At 39.3% G+C, this 17846-nt stretch overlaps 1 protein-coding gene across 1 annotated transcript in view; it reads left to right on the top strand.

The window, feature by feature from the left end:
- Positions 1-17846, top strand: part of igsf11 (immunoglobulin superfamily member 11) — a 77589-nt gene that overhangs the window by 46183 nt on the left and 13560 nt on the right. The window contains exon 2 of the mRNA XM_047820203.1: positions 12095-12258. Coding sequence (XP_047676159.1) covers positions 12095-12258 — 164 coding nt within the window. The remainder of the gene's footprint in view (positions 1-12094; positions 12259-17846) is intronic.

The raw sequence follows: 17846 nt of genomic DNA, 5'->3' as shown, positions 1-17846 counted from the left end.
TATGAGTTTCTGAACCTGCGAAGTCCTGAGTGTTGCAAGTACTGAATCTCAGATGTTATCTCCGTTGGCCTGAAGATGCCTTCTAGGTTCTAGGTCTTGCTAGTTCTCTGAACATGCTGAGGTTTTGAATTGTCCTTGTTGTTTGCACGAGTTTCTACCGCTTTGAGTCTTGCAGGTTCTTTGGAGGTTGAGAGTCTCACAGAGAAGTTCAGGTTTTTTTTTCTAGGTTCTGGATTCTACAAGTCCAGATTCTCTGAATATTACAGGTTCGTAATTGGAGATGTTTTCAGTTCAGTTCCTTGGTTCTTTAATGCTTCTGTATCATTTCAACACTAAAATCAAACTTCTTAATGACTTGCGCTCTCTCTCTGTCTCTCTCACTCTCTCTCTCTCTCTCTCTCTCTCTCTCTCTCTCTCTCTCTCTCTCTCAATCTGTCTCACCACTGTAAAGCTGCTGAGAATACATAATGGGGCCTTAATAGTCCATAAAACCAGATTACAGAGGATTATCATTGTTGGTGGCCCTTCCCTTCTTTCGATCAAGCTCCACCCCCGTGTGTGTGTGTGTGTGTGTGTGTGTGTATGCGTGTGAGTGGTCAACAGACCTCTGTGTATGATTCTATAAACACTAAAGCCAGATGGGAGAAGTCTAAGCAGCTTAGAATCACATTAATCATGCAGCTGCGTTGACGACCGTCATGCTAACGAGTCCACTTCCTCCAACCTCCCTCACACACACACACACACGTTCATATCTGCTCACGCCTGAGACGCGATACTGCAGGGAGCATCACGCCAGCCAGCAGATCATCAAGCCGATTAAAACCTTTGTCACATGGTTCCTGAAATGGTTCCTGAAATGGTTCCTGAAATGTCAGCAGGCAATCTGGGAACAGAACAGACCTATTTTTCTCTCGTACTCCACTCTCACACCACCGTCTCATCTCTGTGCCATTTTTACCGCAGGTTTGCTAATCGACGTCGGACTCGTAGTTAGCCAGATTTATATTAGATGAGATTCCGGTTCAGTCTGTTCACCTCTGGAACAACGTCGTGGATCAGTTGGAATGATCCGGCTTAAAAAATGATACACACGCTGGATTTAGTCCTTAATCCTTATTTTTGTACTCTTTATTGTTTTGTCCACTGATTCATTAGTTAATAGATTAGTGTAGTTTAAACTCTGATATTCGTTTCCCATTGATACACTGAGGTCCACTGACAGCTACTGACTGAATACTGACTGGATTCATATTGAAACACAGGATGTTGGGGTTTTTTTTTCCACAATACAACACTTAAAATAAAATATTTAAAAAAATCGAATCCGTAAGTTTAAAAAAAAAATAAGACTTTAGATTCGTAACTCGGACGAAAATGCGTTCTGATGACGTAAAAAAAAAAAAGTCGCAGCTTTAACGCTGACAGTGGAGACTCCTTCCATGAGCTGTTACTATAGAAACGATGATGTTTTATAAGAAGTGTGTTAATACGCTTATCATATAACAGAATATCTGCTGCAGCGGCATCAGTGCTGCTCATATTTTAAAGAAGAAGAAAAAAACAGTAATAAATTAACAGTTACGGTTTGTGACTCTTATGTTTGTAACTTTTTTTACGTTTTGCTAAAAAAAATAAATAATAATTACATCATCTGACGTCTCTTAATGCTCCTCTACGCTACACAAGAGATCTCTTTTTGTACTTTTTCCAGCTTCTATACCTTTCCATGCTGCCCTCCCTAACCAGACAAGCTATTCATCTCTTCCCCAACCCTCTCTCTCTCCCTCTCCTTCTCTCTCCCTCTCCTTTTATTTCTCTCTCTCTCTCTCTATCTCTCTCTCCCCCCAAGCTATGACTCTACACAGAATGACTATATTCATGCCATAATTACCCGACTCGTGTTCTCCGTGCTCTATTCTATTTCCATCCCTGAAGCTCAGAATTATCGCTTGACGTTTCTCCACAACTACAAGTTCGGCTCTAAAGGCTATTTGTTTTAAATCGTTTCATACATATCTATATATTTTGTGATTGAGAGCGAGGAGGAACGGGTCTAAAAATAAAAGTGCCAACGTGACGCTTTGTTAGAGAATTTGTCGAGTGTTCAGTCACCAGTTTGGAGCCTGACGGAAAGCGGAAACGTTCCCACAAGTTCATATGGAGTCACACATTAGACCAGTTCAATTCAATTCAGTTTTATTTGTATAGCACTTTGTCGCAAAGAAGCTTTACAGAACATAAATAGTACAAAAAGTTTATGATTTATATTAGACATATTTAAGTGTGTTTGTATTTATCCCTAATGAACAAGCCTGAGGTGACTGTGGTGAGGAAAAACTCCCTTAGATGGAAGAGGAAGAAACCTTGAGAGGAACCGACTCAAAAGTGAAACTCGTCCTCATTTGGGTGACACTGCAGGGTGTGATTATAAACTGTGATAACTGCTGGCACATCTCTAAATGCCTCAGGATCCTCACAGGGTTGGCGTCTTCTCACCGCAGGTCCCAAATCTTGCAGAATTGAAGCAGAACACAGCTGAAGCTGGTACAATCTTTGGATGCCACTGGGTGGCAGAAAAATTAGCATAGCCGTTGTTCATAATACTGTGTCGTTTGTTTGGAAATGATGAACAATGGGAAAAATTGTTCTGAGCTGATGTTATTTCTAAATGTATTAAATCAAATATCAATTAGAATTAATAGATAGGCACAGGCTCCCCGTGACCCGAGTAGTTCGGATAAGCGGTAGAAAATGAATGAATGAACGAATGAATGTTGTTATAGTATGATGCTGGATTCTGATTGGTCGTTGATTTGGTGAGTCTCCAGAAACAGAGGTCAAATTTAAGGAGGTAACTGTACTGTAACTCGGCTTCATCACACCAATCTGCGTTATCGTCTCAAGTTCTGGTCTCTAGTAGCTTCTTACTTTTGTACACTTTTAAGATGTATTTATGATTTCAAAGTAAAAAAAATAAATAAAAACACATTACAGCAATAATGCTGTAAATAATAATTACAGTAAATAAGTACAAGAACATTTTTACGTTTTTTACTTTGTGTATAAAATGTATTATTTGAATTTTATTTTGCTTTTTTTTTTTGAAGAGAAAATCTAAAATGTTTGCCTCAGAAACAGTGTCAATAGTGAACACAGCAATGAAATTATATTCTGTCTATTTTTTTCCCCCTCCATTGTCTGTCCATGTCAGAAAAACATGTCCTAATAACCCTCTCTCAGGCTTCAGACGGAATATATCAAAGAAAGCAATACCGAAGACTGAAAATTAGCATAATTCATTCAGAACCTCCCAAACACACTTCTTATACAATTCGAGGTCATAAATATGTATGAGGCGTAATGGTCGGATATTAAAGTCAGCTCTGTGACGAGAAACATCTCAGGAGAGGAAAAATTGCTGAATCGATCACAATTACGCTTCATTACGAGGGTCACGATTACGGCTGAAGGACGAGGCGAGGACCGAAGATTCATTTTCACCCGAGATTATTTACTCCTTTGTTTTTAACACGGATAAGAATCTCTTTATTAAGACGATAAAAACCTGCAGCTTTTCCTCATTAGCCTTGGTGCAGTGTGCAGAGTGATGTCATACAATTATGCAAATGAGCTCTCTGATTCATCATCGCTGTTCATAGCGTTGCTTTAGACGGAAAGTTAACGTTTAAAATATCGCAAAAACTGCTATATATGAAATAACATACAGTCGACACCAAGGCAAATAATTAATGATGCGGTGATGTGTCGTGTCGTGTTACACACATTACTGTTACCATCACTAAACACTAAAAAAACCTTAAACAAAAAAGCTTTGTACAGTTTCCCATGTTAAAACAAGTGCATTATATAAACCTGTGATGTGCAGCTTTACCACTGCCAGAGCTGCTGTTTTAGAAAATTCATCAACACCTTGTGTGTGAATGAAACCTCACTGTGTGAAGAGGATCTGCAGTTGCTGTATTATGTGATGTGTGTGTGTAGTGAGATAAATGATAGCGGTCATCATGGAAGCGATTCCGAGCCGCACGGTTAACGTCGCAGAGTTTCCGTGTCTCGCTTGTTCCCCTCTTCACCCCCTCGGGGATTCTATCGCCTTGATCAATCACTCTTTTATCTGCCGTGTCGTTGCTCATCAGCTGACCTCGATTTGCTCGCTGCGGAGAAGCTCAGGACTGCTTGTGGTGTCAGGTTGGCGGAACTGGAACTCTACGGAACTGTTCCCTGTTATGTACTTTTTGTCTGTGCTACGGTACACTCTTAGAAACAACTCTCGAATCTAGAACAGTTAAGGAATCTTTGGTTGTCTCTAGAGAGGAAAATATAAAGGGTTTGTTGAGAACACATATAATTGTTTTAGGAAGCTAAAAAGCCTTAACCATACTGAATGCATAGGAAGCAGGAAACATGGGAAAGCATAAGGATCTAATGCCCCTTTTCCACCAAAAAGAACCGGGTGCTGGTTCAGAGCTAGTGCTGGTGCTGGTTCAAAGTTGGTTCCACTGGCGAACCTTCTAAGAACCGGTTTGCCTTTCCTTCGGTTAGAGAGCATCACAGAGCCGAGTCTGACGTCACTGTATATTGTACGTCTCACGTTTCCCAGTGCAGCAACGTTAGCGCAGCAGCGGCAAACACAAACACAACAACAACAATGGCGGATGTTGCTTTACTGTTAATGCTCATGGCTTTGTGAACCTACATTGGCATCCAAACGCGGCGAATCCGACGTGTACGTGCAGCTCCGTGTAATCTGTATAAAGGGAGGTTGTAAGCGAGAAAGTACGTAACATTATTTTATCATTAACACAGAAAAACGTTAGCCTTAGCATGTAGCTAGCTACTATCATGTGTGCTGATAATGTATTATATCGCGGTAAAGTAAAAGTGTATTAAACATTAGTATACTTAAGGTACATTATCAAATGCGCTAACAGTAGGCCCGCTCACAGCTCCTGACACAAAGGATTCTTTAGTCTAAGCGGTTCTTAAGTCTAGACCAGCAACGATTTGGTGCTACTTAAGAACCACTTTTCCTGGTTCAGAGCCGGTGCTTTGGCTGTCGAAAAAGAAAGAACTGGTTCTAAATTAGGCTCTGGCTCCGAACCAGCACTCAAACTGCCTCGGTGGAAAAGGCGCATAAGTGACTTTGACAAGCTCCAAATTGTGGTGGCTACCCGACTGTTGGTTTAGAACAACTTCAAAAAAGCAGATCTTGTAGAGTGTTCCCAGTATGCAGTGGTTAGTATCTACCGAAAGGGGTCTAACTGTTGAACAAGTGACAGGGTCATAGGTTCCATAGGCTAACTGATGTGCCTAGGAAATGAAGCTAGCCCACCTTATCTGATCCCACTGAAGTGCTATTGTAGCACAAACTGCTGGAAAAGATAACGCTACTGTATATCTGATGGAAAGGAGTCAGAACACACAAATCATCACAGCTTGCTTTGCACAGCGCTGTGCAGATGCAGAACAGTCAGAGTGCCTATGCTGATGGTAGTCTACCATTGAAAGTGCCTACAATAGCAATGACAACATGAGATGGTTTGGACTATGGGAAGGAGGCATACCAGTGAAGGCTGTATGATGCTCAGCTGGAAAACCTTGGGTCCTGGCATTCATGTTGATATTATAGTGGCACCTACCACCTACAGTAAGAGGTCACGGTGTGACTTGGTCTGCAGAGTCTCTAGATTGCAATCTAGTCAAACAGACATCAAAAAGTCTGATCCATGAGGCCAAGTTAGAGAACGTAACTGATCTACTGCTCTTAACATCTTAATGCTGGTTGACATGCGTTCACACTGAAATTATGTTCAATGTGCTCAGGAGGTTGGGGTCAGAGAACAGAGTTGTCAGCCTTGATACAGTCCACCAGACCAGAGAGAATTAAGGGCCATGCTCAAGGGCCCAACAGTGATGTGCTGGTGTTGCTGGGTCTTGAACTCCAAACCTTTCAATCAACACCCCAGGGCCTTAACCGTTTGAGCCATCATTGCCCTAAAGGTTAAGGGTGAGTGCAGGGTATGAGCTTAGGAGCACAATTCTATGCTCCAGGTAGTAAACCACAGCACTATCCACTGGGACCTGTGATGGATTGGTATGCAGTGGATTAAGAAATAAAAAGTTTTAAAATGACATTAATCTAAAATATCTTTGAATATCTTTGTTTTATTTGGCCAGGAATGCATACATGCATAATCATGTATTAAATGAGTCGATACTAATATCAGTGATGTAGAGAGAACAGTAATTAACATAATGTTAGGAGCACCAGTCTGTTTATTTAGAGTGTTTATGTCACCTTGATTTCATCTTTATAGTCCTGTTACAGTTCATCTCTCTTGTCTGCTGGTTAAAGACTAAAATAGCTGTAAGACGGAGGAGAATCGTAGCCTCATTAATCATACCCTTCACTCGGTTAGGGGCAAGCCGGCACTCTTTGACCTTTGAGCCTTGAAAGTGTCAGGAGGCTTGTTTGGTATGTTCTGTGGCATTTCCTCTGAGCTTGTCACTTTTACTTTTGAAAATCTGAGCTCACTTTTCTGTCGCTAGTTTCAACCGACGTGTACTCAAGCGGTGTGTAGTAAAGCTTAGTTCATCCATGCAGCATGGTTTTGTTTGGAATAATTGCAATTATAACCGCTGTATAGTAAACCTTGATCTACAGAGATGTATTAGGCCATCCTTAAAAATATTTTGGTTTGCAGTAACAGTAAAAAAAAAAAAAGGGTCGGTAATTAGGTCTATATATTTTTTTTTCAAATTTCAATGAACATTTTTGGTGATGGTGATTACGTAGATACTCAAATTAAACAAATTAGCATATCGTGACTATCGTCTTCAACCCGTGCCTTCGGGTGCATCATTGCAAACCCCATTTTGATGCTGGACAGTTTTTCCCGAACTTTGTGCCAAGTTAAAGGGGTGTCGAGCTGTTTTAATGAATTCTTTTAGATGTATTATGGCGCCCGAACCCGTATGACTTTGAACGGTGACCGCGAACATTTTGTTTACTGCAGCCGCAGCCATCGTTACCAAGCGTGAACCGTTGACTCTGACAGTGAATGAGAGAATGAGACGAAGCGAACGCACAGGCCGTAGTGTGACATCCGGTAACCAATAGTGTAAACATACAGTAGATGACGTCACGGGTTTTTATTTAAAAGAAAGAACATAGCCCTCGTTTGTATGTAGGCCTAGGCAATTTATATATTTACAATACTTACTAAAATATAATTCGTATTATTTTATTGCTTTTGTATTAGTTGTTTGAAGATTAAAAAAAAAAATTGGTCGGTCTTAACGCAAATTTACAGCCGGCAAGTCGGTCGGACTTAAAGCAAAAAAAAATATTTTAAAATTAAGTCGGTCCTAAATTGACAGGGTCGGTCGGGGTACGGCAAACAAGAATATTTTTAAGGATGGCCTCAGTATGGACCATGTATGTGATTAGCATGCCAGATTTTAAGTAATTAGCTTTAAATTACATATGCGTGAGCTGAAAAGCATCATCCCAACTCAGCTGTGTTGCTTTTCATGAGTTAGCGTTATAAGTTAAAATATGTTGCTTATTTTGGCTCTGTAATCAGAGTGATTTTTTAGCGTTTTTTTTTTTTTTTTTTTATTTAAATTGAAACTGTAAAAGGCTTTCTGTTTCACAGGTGTCCAGAGGTGATGCTAAACGTACGTTAGAGTTGAACAGAACTAGGACATTGTGGGTTTTAATGACAGGTTATTGTTGCAAAAAAGAGTTAGGCAATAAAGCATAAATAATATAAGTGGTATTACTGGTCCTGATTGTATATTGATATTGAGTTTTTATTATGGTGATGATGATGGTGATGATGACAATGATAATGACAATTGGAAGACCCAGTTCCACAATTCCAGCATCACACGGTTTCTTGGCTAAAAATCCAGCAAGCTGTGAGGGAGGCTCCATATCGATGAGGGGGCGGAGATGCCCTGGGCAAGAGCTTATTTTTTTACCCTGGCAATCCGGTTCCTTAGCCAAGAGTGGCATGGTTGGACGCCAAATCCACCTGGAGAACGAGGCGAGACTGCCAAGAGCAAGGATTTGAGAGAACATGTTCAGGCACATCAAAGAAACCTAGCATCACATTTCCTAAGATCTCCTATAAATATCTTAATAGCTTAAAAAGGGATAGAAGGTCTTTAGCGAATACAGAATAAGTACAGAACCTGAGGAAGGAAAAAAGCTTTAACTGAGATGGAACGTGATTGGGCATTGTTTGAACTCAAATGGGGCGGGGTGGGGGGGTCTTTCGAGAAGAGCAGAAATGTAGCCAAACAAGGACCCGGTTTATCATTTAAGAGCTCATAACAGCAAACCAACGGTACTTTACGTTTTCATGATCATCATCACGCTCTGAAAGTTTCAGCTGTATGAAATATTTTATATTATAACTTTTATTAATATATAAAAAAATATTCATCATTTACCACAGAGGAGGTTTTTTTTTATGGACTTAAGATTTCTGGCAGGTTTATTAAAACCTTTATTTTATCTTGGAAAAAAAAAAATCTTTATAGCACATTCACGTTTAGCTCCGCCCACAAAACTTCATTAGAGCCAAAACCAAAATGACAATAAAACGGTGATTTTTTAAAGGGGTAGTCTTTACTGTCAGAGGTTTTACATATAGTGGATACAAACTTTTGCACTTCAGACACACACACACACACACACACACACACACACACACACACAGTATTGAGGGGTGTAAAGTGATTTCCTGACAGCTTCTGTAGGTTTTAGAAGAAGTCACTTATTATGAATCCTGAAACAGAGTGCAAACGTGTGTGTGATAAACACCCTCGGCACGGTCTCACCTCACCTCCTCATCACCTCACTGCCTCTCCTCAGTGAAAACTGCATCAGGACCTGAGAAATGAAAAATAGTCGTTGTTATTTTGACTCCAAGTTTTGAAGTTTTGCATCCAATCAAACCAGCCATCAAAAGCTGGATTGCTTTATTTCGGTCCTGTATGTTCCAGTAAGTTGAAATGCTCACTGGGGCCGATACAAATTCTCTCTCTCTCTCTCTCAATAGTAAAACCAGAGCTGTGATTTGGGACACAGCCTGCAGTTTAGTGACCTTTGACTGACTCTCTCTCTCGCTCTCTCTTTCTCTCTCTCTCTCTGTCTCTGTCTCTCTCTCTTTCTGTCTCTTTCTCTCTGTCTCTCTCTCTCTCTCTCTCCATCTGTTCTCTCTCTCTTTCTCTCTCTCTCTCTCTCTCTCTCTCTCTCTCTCTCTCTCTCTCTCTCTCTCTCTCTCTGTAGGTGGCTGTAAATATGCTTTCTGCCCCCCCCCCAGGTTATATGCAAAAAAGTCATGAGAAACAACACACACACATACACACACACACACACACACACACACACACACACACACACACACACGCACACACACACATTCTAGACTTCATTTCTAAGTTTATTTAATACCAGATCTGAGCTGTAGTGAATATTCTCCACTGATTTGTAGACTTGCATACAGTATACCTGTCTTCATCTCTCTCATACACACACACACACACACACACACACACACACACACACACACACACACACACACACACACACACACACACACAAACACACACAGTTATCCCTCTGATACTTTGTCAGTAAAAGAGCTCAGGTGCAATTATTTTACACTGAAACCATCACAAATAAGCTCTCCCTGTGTGTGTGTTACTTTTGTGTAATTATTAAATTATTAATAGCCCCCTTCCTCGTGTCCCAATGCTAGTTTAGAGCTCTAACAATGGATTAAATGATGAAGTCACAGCCACGCTTCATTTCCCATCAGTAAGTCTATTCACAGAAGAGAACGAACACTAATTTTAAAATGCTAATTTTCACTCGTTAATAAACAGGTTGGAGTCCAATCTGCACTTTTAGCACCATTGTTCTGGAAAAAAAAAAAAAAAAAGTAATATCCCGAGTGTTTAAGTGCTCTCATTTCCCTAACTAAGGGCTTTGTCAAGGACAGTTGCTCATATTTTCGGACACTTTGCCAATTTGTGGAAATAATGAATTTGGCACAGGTGGCATGAGTGATGTTTCCAAAGTGCTGAGAAAAAAAAACCCCAAAACAACAAAAGCAGAACCTGGAATGGATCACAAGAAATCCATTTTTAGAGATCTGAAATATCACTTCCTGCTCTGTGATTGACCGGATGCTTATCAAGTGATTGTGCTTGATGTTAATTCGATCCAGCTACCCGCTAACAAGCCGGACGGCTGACGAGTTCATGGTTAGCGTGGGGGTGAGTCACGATCGGTTCGCTTCGACTTAAATACACATCCGGATATAATTACTACCCCCAACTACCATGTGTCTTGTCAGAGCAGGTAACCTGATTTAAAGTCTAATGCGTTTAGCCGGTATGGAAACAGGCCTGTTTACGTTTTGTTGATTATGTTTTTTCCTCAACACGCCGTTCTAACTAACACTGAATTAACCTGAATGTCCAAAGGTTTTTTTTTTAAAAAAAAGTTCAACATTTTTTTTTCAAAATCTGAAATTTTCTTCCTAACGCGATGTACAGTAGTGCCATTCCATGTTTCTCAGAAGCATGGCACAAAATAAAGAGAAGAGCGATTTAAGAGAAAGCACTAGAAGCAATTTCTGAACCACAATTGTCAAATGATCACTTAACCTTTTCTCAGATGAGTTTTTACTCCTGTTTTGTCATCTCCATGTTTAGTACTGAGTGTTTTTTTTGTCATGTCTCACTCCACAGTGGTGTTAATATGAAGCTCATATGAAAGTAGACACTCAGGACTTTTATTTTGTAGTGTTTTATAAGTATTTGTTTTTCGCTTGAATACTAGGAGCAATATATTCATAAAACGTTTCAGAAAAACGAAAATGGCATTTTTTTTTCCACAGAAATGTTTCTATCTTTAAGCTAAATGTTGATATCAAACCCATTGCTCCGTTTGTTCATAGGATAAAATTTGATCTTCAACACACACATTCAGTGTGAGGTTATAAATGGAGGGAAAAACACATGTCTCACACTGAAAGCCAACAGCGATCCGAGTACTGGTACTTCCGGTACCGGGTCTCAAAGTGGCCTTTTTCCCATAGACTCTCATTATACAATTTGGAGGTTTATAACTCGGCAAGCTTTCGAACTATCTACACCAAACTCGGCCAGCTCCTTTAGGGTGAGACTCTGAACAAAGTTTTAAATTGGTGTATCAACTGCCTTTTGGTTGTGCCGCAGCCCCGCCCCGCCCCCAAATTATGCTAAATCAAAAAACTTTTTACAACATTGACATGTCATATATCAAAACACTCAGCACAATGAGGGGAACTTCCTCACTGGCATTCTGATGACATCACGTGATTTTAAAAATTAGCACAACATGGACATGTGACATATCAAAACACTCAGCCCAATGTGGGGAACTTCCTCTAGAGTATTCGATAGATTTCACATGCTCGTCTCCACTTGCCTCCAAATGTTTTGGCACCCTAGCTTTCTTTCCACTAGCCTCAAAAAGTAACACTGATCCTCATGTCCACACGCCTCCAAAAAGCACCATTTACAAATCTAGTATTGCTTAAAAATGTCCTATACAGTAAGTGGGTTTCCATCGGGAAAAAGGGATAAAGAATCCTTAAGAAGCTAAATTAAACACCTGACCCTAGTTTTCCGTATCAATATATCTCGATGTTAAGTTTCTGACAGGTTAGATATTAAGAAATATTCATTAAAATAATAATAAGGTTTCTGTATAAGGGTGAAGGGTTTTTAGCCCCTCGCCATTCAAAAGCCCTTACTCTGTTGTAAGGTTCAATCTGCAAGAGTTCAAAGTGTTCTCTAAAAGAATCTGATCTTTTCTCTGTATCATGATCTTTTTGGTTTGATACTTGGAGTCGAAATGGAAGCGTAAGATTAGATGAATAAAATCATCCGCAGATGGAATTCAACCAAAGACAAGCGATGGAGGAAAGACTGTAACGTTAGCCAGATTCCTCCGCTAATGTGGTTAACTCTGTGTGTGTGTGTGCGTGTGTGTGTTCACCCGCAGTGTGTGTGCGCTCGCTGGAGGTGACGGTCAGTCAGAGCAGCGTCCAGGTGGCCAGAGGTCAGGCAGCCATCTTGCCCTGCACTTTCACCACCAGCGCTGCCCTTAACAACCTGTACATCATCTGGATGGTGACACCGCTGGCCAACGCCAACCAACCCGAGCAGGTAACAAACTACACATTACTAAAATTCACTTTGTTTTAAAGTGTTAATCGTGTCACAGAGATATAGTTATGATCATTTTTATTAATATTCATTGAACTTTACGATAGCTGCCATGTTCCCAGACACTTTTTAAATTTTTTTTTATTGGAGAGCTAATATGAAATAAAATATTTGTGAATATTTTCTGGATAAAATTAATAAAGTTTGAGTTTTATCTTATCCTTCACACTGTTTTCTATATAATTTATTTTTAATCTCACAACCTTGATTGCTCGTAGCATCGTTAAGTCCAGTGTACAGGAATCTGTCACAACATGACATTAAAAATAATAATAAATTAGGATTCGCTGGATAAAGATCTATTCCATTCTTTTACATTGTTTCATTCATATATATTTCAATTGACAAATGGGGGCACAAACCTTTGCACAAGATAAAATAAATTGTACTAAATCCAGTTCTGGCAACCACACCACAGTGTTTTATTCCTCTTCCACCACAGCAATTTGTCAATGCTTCCAAAAATTCATTCATTCATTCATTCATTCATTCATTCATTTTCTACCGCTCATCTGAACTTCTCGGGTCACGGGAAGCCTGTGCCTATCTCAGGCGTCATCGGGCATTGAGGCAGGATACACCCTGGACGGAGTACCAACCCATCGCAGGGCACACACACACACACACTCTCATTCACACACACTCACACACTACGGACAATTTTCCAGAGATGCCAATCAACCTACCATGCATGTCTTTGGACCGGGGAGGAAACCAGAGTACCCAGAGGAAACCCCCGAGGCACGGGGAGAACATGCAAACTCCACACACACAAGGCGGAGGCGGGAATCGAACCCCCGACCCTGGAGGTGTGAGGCGAACTTGCTAACCACTAAGCCACCGTGCCCCTTTCAAAAATTTAGAGTTACATTAGATGCTCCTCGAGGAATCAGAGGTAAACAAAAAGTAAACAAAGCACAGAAAGAACTGGAGACTCCTTCCATAAACATCTCCTTGCCCAGGTGAAAAATTAGTCGTAGCTATGATTACACACAATTTTCTCTTAATCAGTTTATTTTTAGTGCAGCGCCCGCCCTCAGAATCCCTGTGAATGAGCCGTTACTATGGAAACGAATAACAGATGAAAACGAGCGCATTAATAAACCTGTGATTTGCAGCTGCACTGCTGAGGTTCGAGTCACTGTCGGGCCAGCTGGCTGCATGTTTTCCGCTGTTCCCGTTTGATTCGCTTTTATACATGGCTACACACACACACACACACACACACACACACACACACACACACACACACACTCACACACCTCCCTCTGTCTCTATTTAACTTCAAGCACGTAACATAGCGATCTTCTGCACTAATTAACGCAGCTGTTCCCCTGAATACACACACACACACACACACACACACACACACACACATACATTTATGCATGTGAACAATCCGATTTATGCTGGCATTCATGAAAAAAAATCTAATCATCTCACCTATCCAGCACGAGTCCAACAGCACTAATTATGTCCTTATTCTCCGAGGCTGTAGCAGGTTTCTCTGTGTTTAATCTCACTGACATCCTTGTGGCCTTCAGGCTTCGTCTACACACATACACACAGACACACATAATGAAATGAGATCTTTTTTATAACACTCCAGGGCACGTATTTCTAAAGACTCTCAGAATGATCTCAGAGAGCTCCTAATTTCGCTTAAAAAATTCTAACGAGGAATCTTATCATAAGAGAGATTCAGGACCAATCACAGAGCAACTCTACTTTAATCTTAGAGAGGAGGCGGGGCTAAACCATGTTACTAGGTATGATGCATTCTTTTGGAATGCTGTGATTGGTTGTCTAATCAAATAAAACAAAATAAGTGGTTTTTTTTTTAATCAGGTTTATTATAAACCTTCACTTTGTCTCTATGTTAAGATATTTCAGGTTATACTGTGTATGTGTCTGATCCTATTAAAGATGTTCTAAAATTTGTATGTTATAAATGTAATAAATGTAAACGTAACCATCTCTAACACAGAGCAGAAATGTCATAGAGACAAATTATATCATTTCTGCTGCCATGGCGTTTCAGCTCTGTTTCTGAGATGCTAGTGTATCTCTAAATGACATAGCGGCACAGCGTATACTGTACATCTCAATTCTGCTCGGTGTCTGAGACGGTATCTGTAATCTGATTGGTCACAAAAATAATCCCTACTGTACCTGATCTAATCTGTATCATTTTATTAACTCACGATCATTATTAAATATTTTATACAACACATTTCTTGTCCCTCTTCACCTTTCAGTCATCTTCACCTCTGGTAAAGAAACTCTTAATCCTTTTAAAAGTCCTCCTCACTTCTACTAACACTTTTTAAACTTACGAGCACTTTTAAGGGTTGAGATGCTTTATGAGATGCTAACTTTTATCTTTACTAGGATCTTCTCTTGAATCTGAAAGGGAAACTGACACGTTTCTAAGAATTTTCTTAGAATTTGTTACTAGGAGAAACTCTTTACACTAAGAATTATCATGAATACAGGAAGTGATCCAGATTGAAAGTGCTAAAATCTAAGTGCGGTATCTCGGTTCTCTTCTGTTAGGCTTTACTGGGAAAGTTCCTAGAGTCGAGTCCCACATTATCACGTTATTAAACTCACCTTTGTATAGATCACATCTCTGAGGTTGCCAGATATTTTTTGAATAAAAAACATCTATCATCTATCTTACAGCAGATAGATAGATAGATAGATAGATAGATAGATAGATAGATAGATAGATAGATAGATAGATAGATAGATTGATAGATTGATTGATTAGATCTTTATAGTCTTTGCATAGCACAGGTACATAGCATTCTGGATCATTGTCCTGCTGCAGAGCCCAAGTTCGCTTCAGCTTGAGGTCACGAACAGATAGCCACACATTGTCCTTCAGGATTTTTTGGTAGACAGAAGAATTCATGGTTCCATTTATCACAGCAAGTCTTCCAGGTCCTGAAGCAGCAAAACAGCCCCAAACCTTCACGCTACCACCACCATACATGTATTTTACTGTTGGTGTGCTGTACTTTATCTGAAATGCTGTGTTACTTTTACGCCTTATGTAATAGGACACACACCTTCCAAAAAGTTCAACTTTTTTTTTTTTCAACAGAGTATTTTCTTAAATTGTCTTGGGGATCATCAAGATGTTTTATGGCAAATCTGAGACGAGCCTTTGTGTTTTGTTTTGCTCAGCAGCAGTTTTTGTCTTGGAACTCTGCCATGCAGGCCATTTTTGCCCAGTCTCTTTCTTATGGTGGAGTCATGAACACTGACTTTAACTGAGGCAAGTGAGGCCTGCAGTTTCTTGGATGTTGTTGTGGGGTCTTTTGTCACTTTTGTTCGGCCGGCCACTCCTGGGAAGGTTCACCACTGTTCCATGTTTTCGCCATTTGTGAATAATGGCTCTCACTGTGGTTCACTGGAGTATCAAAGCTTTAGAAATGCCTTTATAACCTTTTCCAGACTGATGGATCTCAATTACTTTCTTTCTCATTTGTTCCGGAATTTCTTTGAAAATGTGTAGTTTTTGAGGATCTTTTGGTTCACTTCACTTTGTCAGTCAGGTCTTATTTAGGGAGGACAAACACTTTTTCACACAGGGCCATGTGGGTTTGGATTTTGTAATAATAATAAAAACCTTTATTTAAAAACTGCACGTTATGTTTACTTGTATTATCTTTGACTAATACGTGTTGCGTCAGTTTCTCGTACGCAGGGTTAATGTCGTTATGAGCTAATAAATCAAGGTTGTTGTATAAAAAAAAAATGTTGGTGTTCATCTGAGAAACAGAGAAACTCAAATTTTTATCCCAAGCTCTTTAAAGGAAACATTTTTGAATGATTTGTTGTTTCTGAATGTATTTACACAAAGTTTTAAACAAACTATGCCCAGAACGTGAGTAAATAGTTTAGTCAGATTTTTTTTTCTCCATTTAGTCCAATTTTTTATGTTTAAAATTGATTTTCATTTTAAAATTCAACTCAAATATTACATTACACAAACATATTATTAGTATTCAATATTAATTTTATATTTAATAATTGGTGGATTAAGTTGTTAAGGCTCTGGGTTGTTGATCATAGTTTAAGCCCCAGCACTGCCAAGTTGGACCACTGTTGGGCCCCTGAACAAGGCCCCAAACCTTCTCTGCTCCAGGGTGCTGAACCATACAGTAGCTGCTCCTGCTCTCTGACCCCATCTTCCTCAGTTGGGATACACGGAGAAAAGAATTCCACTGTGCTGTAATATTCATCTGGTTTATTTTTTCTACTATTTTCAAACTAGCTGATGTTATTTATTTATTTATTTATTTATTTATTTATTTATTTATTTATATTGAAACATTGTTTTGAAATTTCAAATTTTTGGACCAAATCAAGGGACACATCCAGGAGGATATTTCATTTAGGATATTTTATTTAATTATGACTGTTTTGTTAGCTAGCTGATAACTTTTCAGGCGTTTAGCTTTAAAATGTCTACAAAGAAAAATCTTTAAAATCTAAAAAAAAAAAGAAGAAAAAAAAGATTTATTTATTTCTTTAAAATTAACCTGTGCTGATTTCACTGAATACATTTAGATTTACTCTGATTCTTTTTTTTTGTTTAGTCTGATTTTTACTTTAGTTTTGTCTGGTTTCTTATGTTTATGTTTAGTCTGATTTGGTCAGGTTGATGTAAACATGATTTGCTTAAGTGTTCTTTTATTGCTTGAATCTTGAATCATAACAGTTTTGGTTGCTAGCTTTTCACTGGTATGCAAACATTGTTTCCTGTTGTTTTCTGTCACAAAAAGTCTGTATGTAAAAATGGATGTTTTGAATGCTTAGATTTTTTTCACAGTTCTTATCAGATTAGCTGAAAGCGGGAGTCTGAAAACCCAGCTGAAAGTAATTGCAGTACTTTAATGGCTGAGTTTGTCGACGCTCCTTATTGCCTTGCCCAAACAGCTCTATAATTACCTAAATATCTTCATTACCATCCCCGACGGGGACTCGAATCGACCCGGCAGAGACGGAGACGTCCGCGGGCTTTCGGCTCACTCCCTGTCACTAACGAGCTCTCCATCTTAACAATAAAGCAAAGCTACTGTAATTAGCATGAACGGAGCTCAGTTCCTCATTCACTCCTGGCACGTTGCTAAACAGCTCAGGATTAGCTCAGGTAGCCGCGGTCTAGCATTTAAATACTGCTCCTGTGACCTTGACCTTTTGACCTCTTGGATTTCAGTTTACTCTAATATTAATAACATACATTTTTATTTGCTTGCTCCATATTACTTTTAAAGGAAAATTAGCTAGCATATGCTAGATAAAATGTTTCTGATGTAATTAAAAATATGGATATTTAAGTAACGTTCTGTGTTTTCAGGGCAAATAATAAAAACAATATATCCAAGAAAAAATTATTACTACCAGTTTTTTTTTTTTTTTTTTTAATTTCGAAAACTCCTTTATTTTTTTATTTATTTCACTGCGTATTTATTTCTTTGTTTGTTTTCCCAAATGTTTTAGTGAACACGGATTCT

This window comes from Tachysurus fulvidraco, chromosome 11, assembly GCF_022655615.1.
Source record: "Tachysurus fulvidraco isolate hzauxx_2018 chromosome 11, HZAU_PFXX_2.0, whole genome shotgun sequence".
Lineage (NCBI taxonomy): Eukaryota > Metazoa > Chordata > Actinopteri > Siluriformes > Bagridae > Tachysurus > Tachysurus fulvidraco.
The sequence above is the reverse complement of the archived record's forward strand: the minus strand, read 5'-3'. Positions and strand labels throughout refer to the sequence as shown.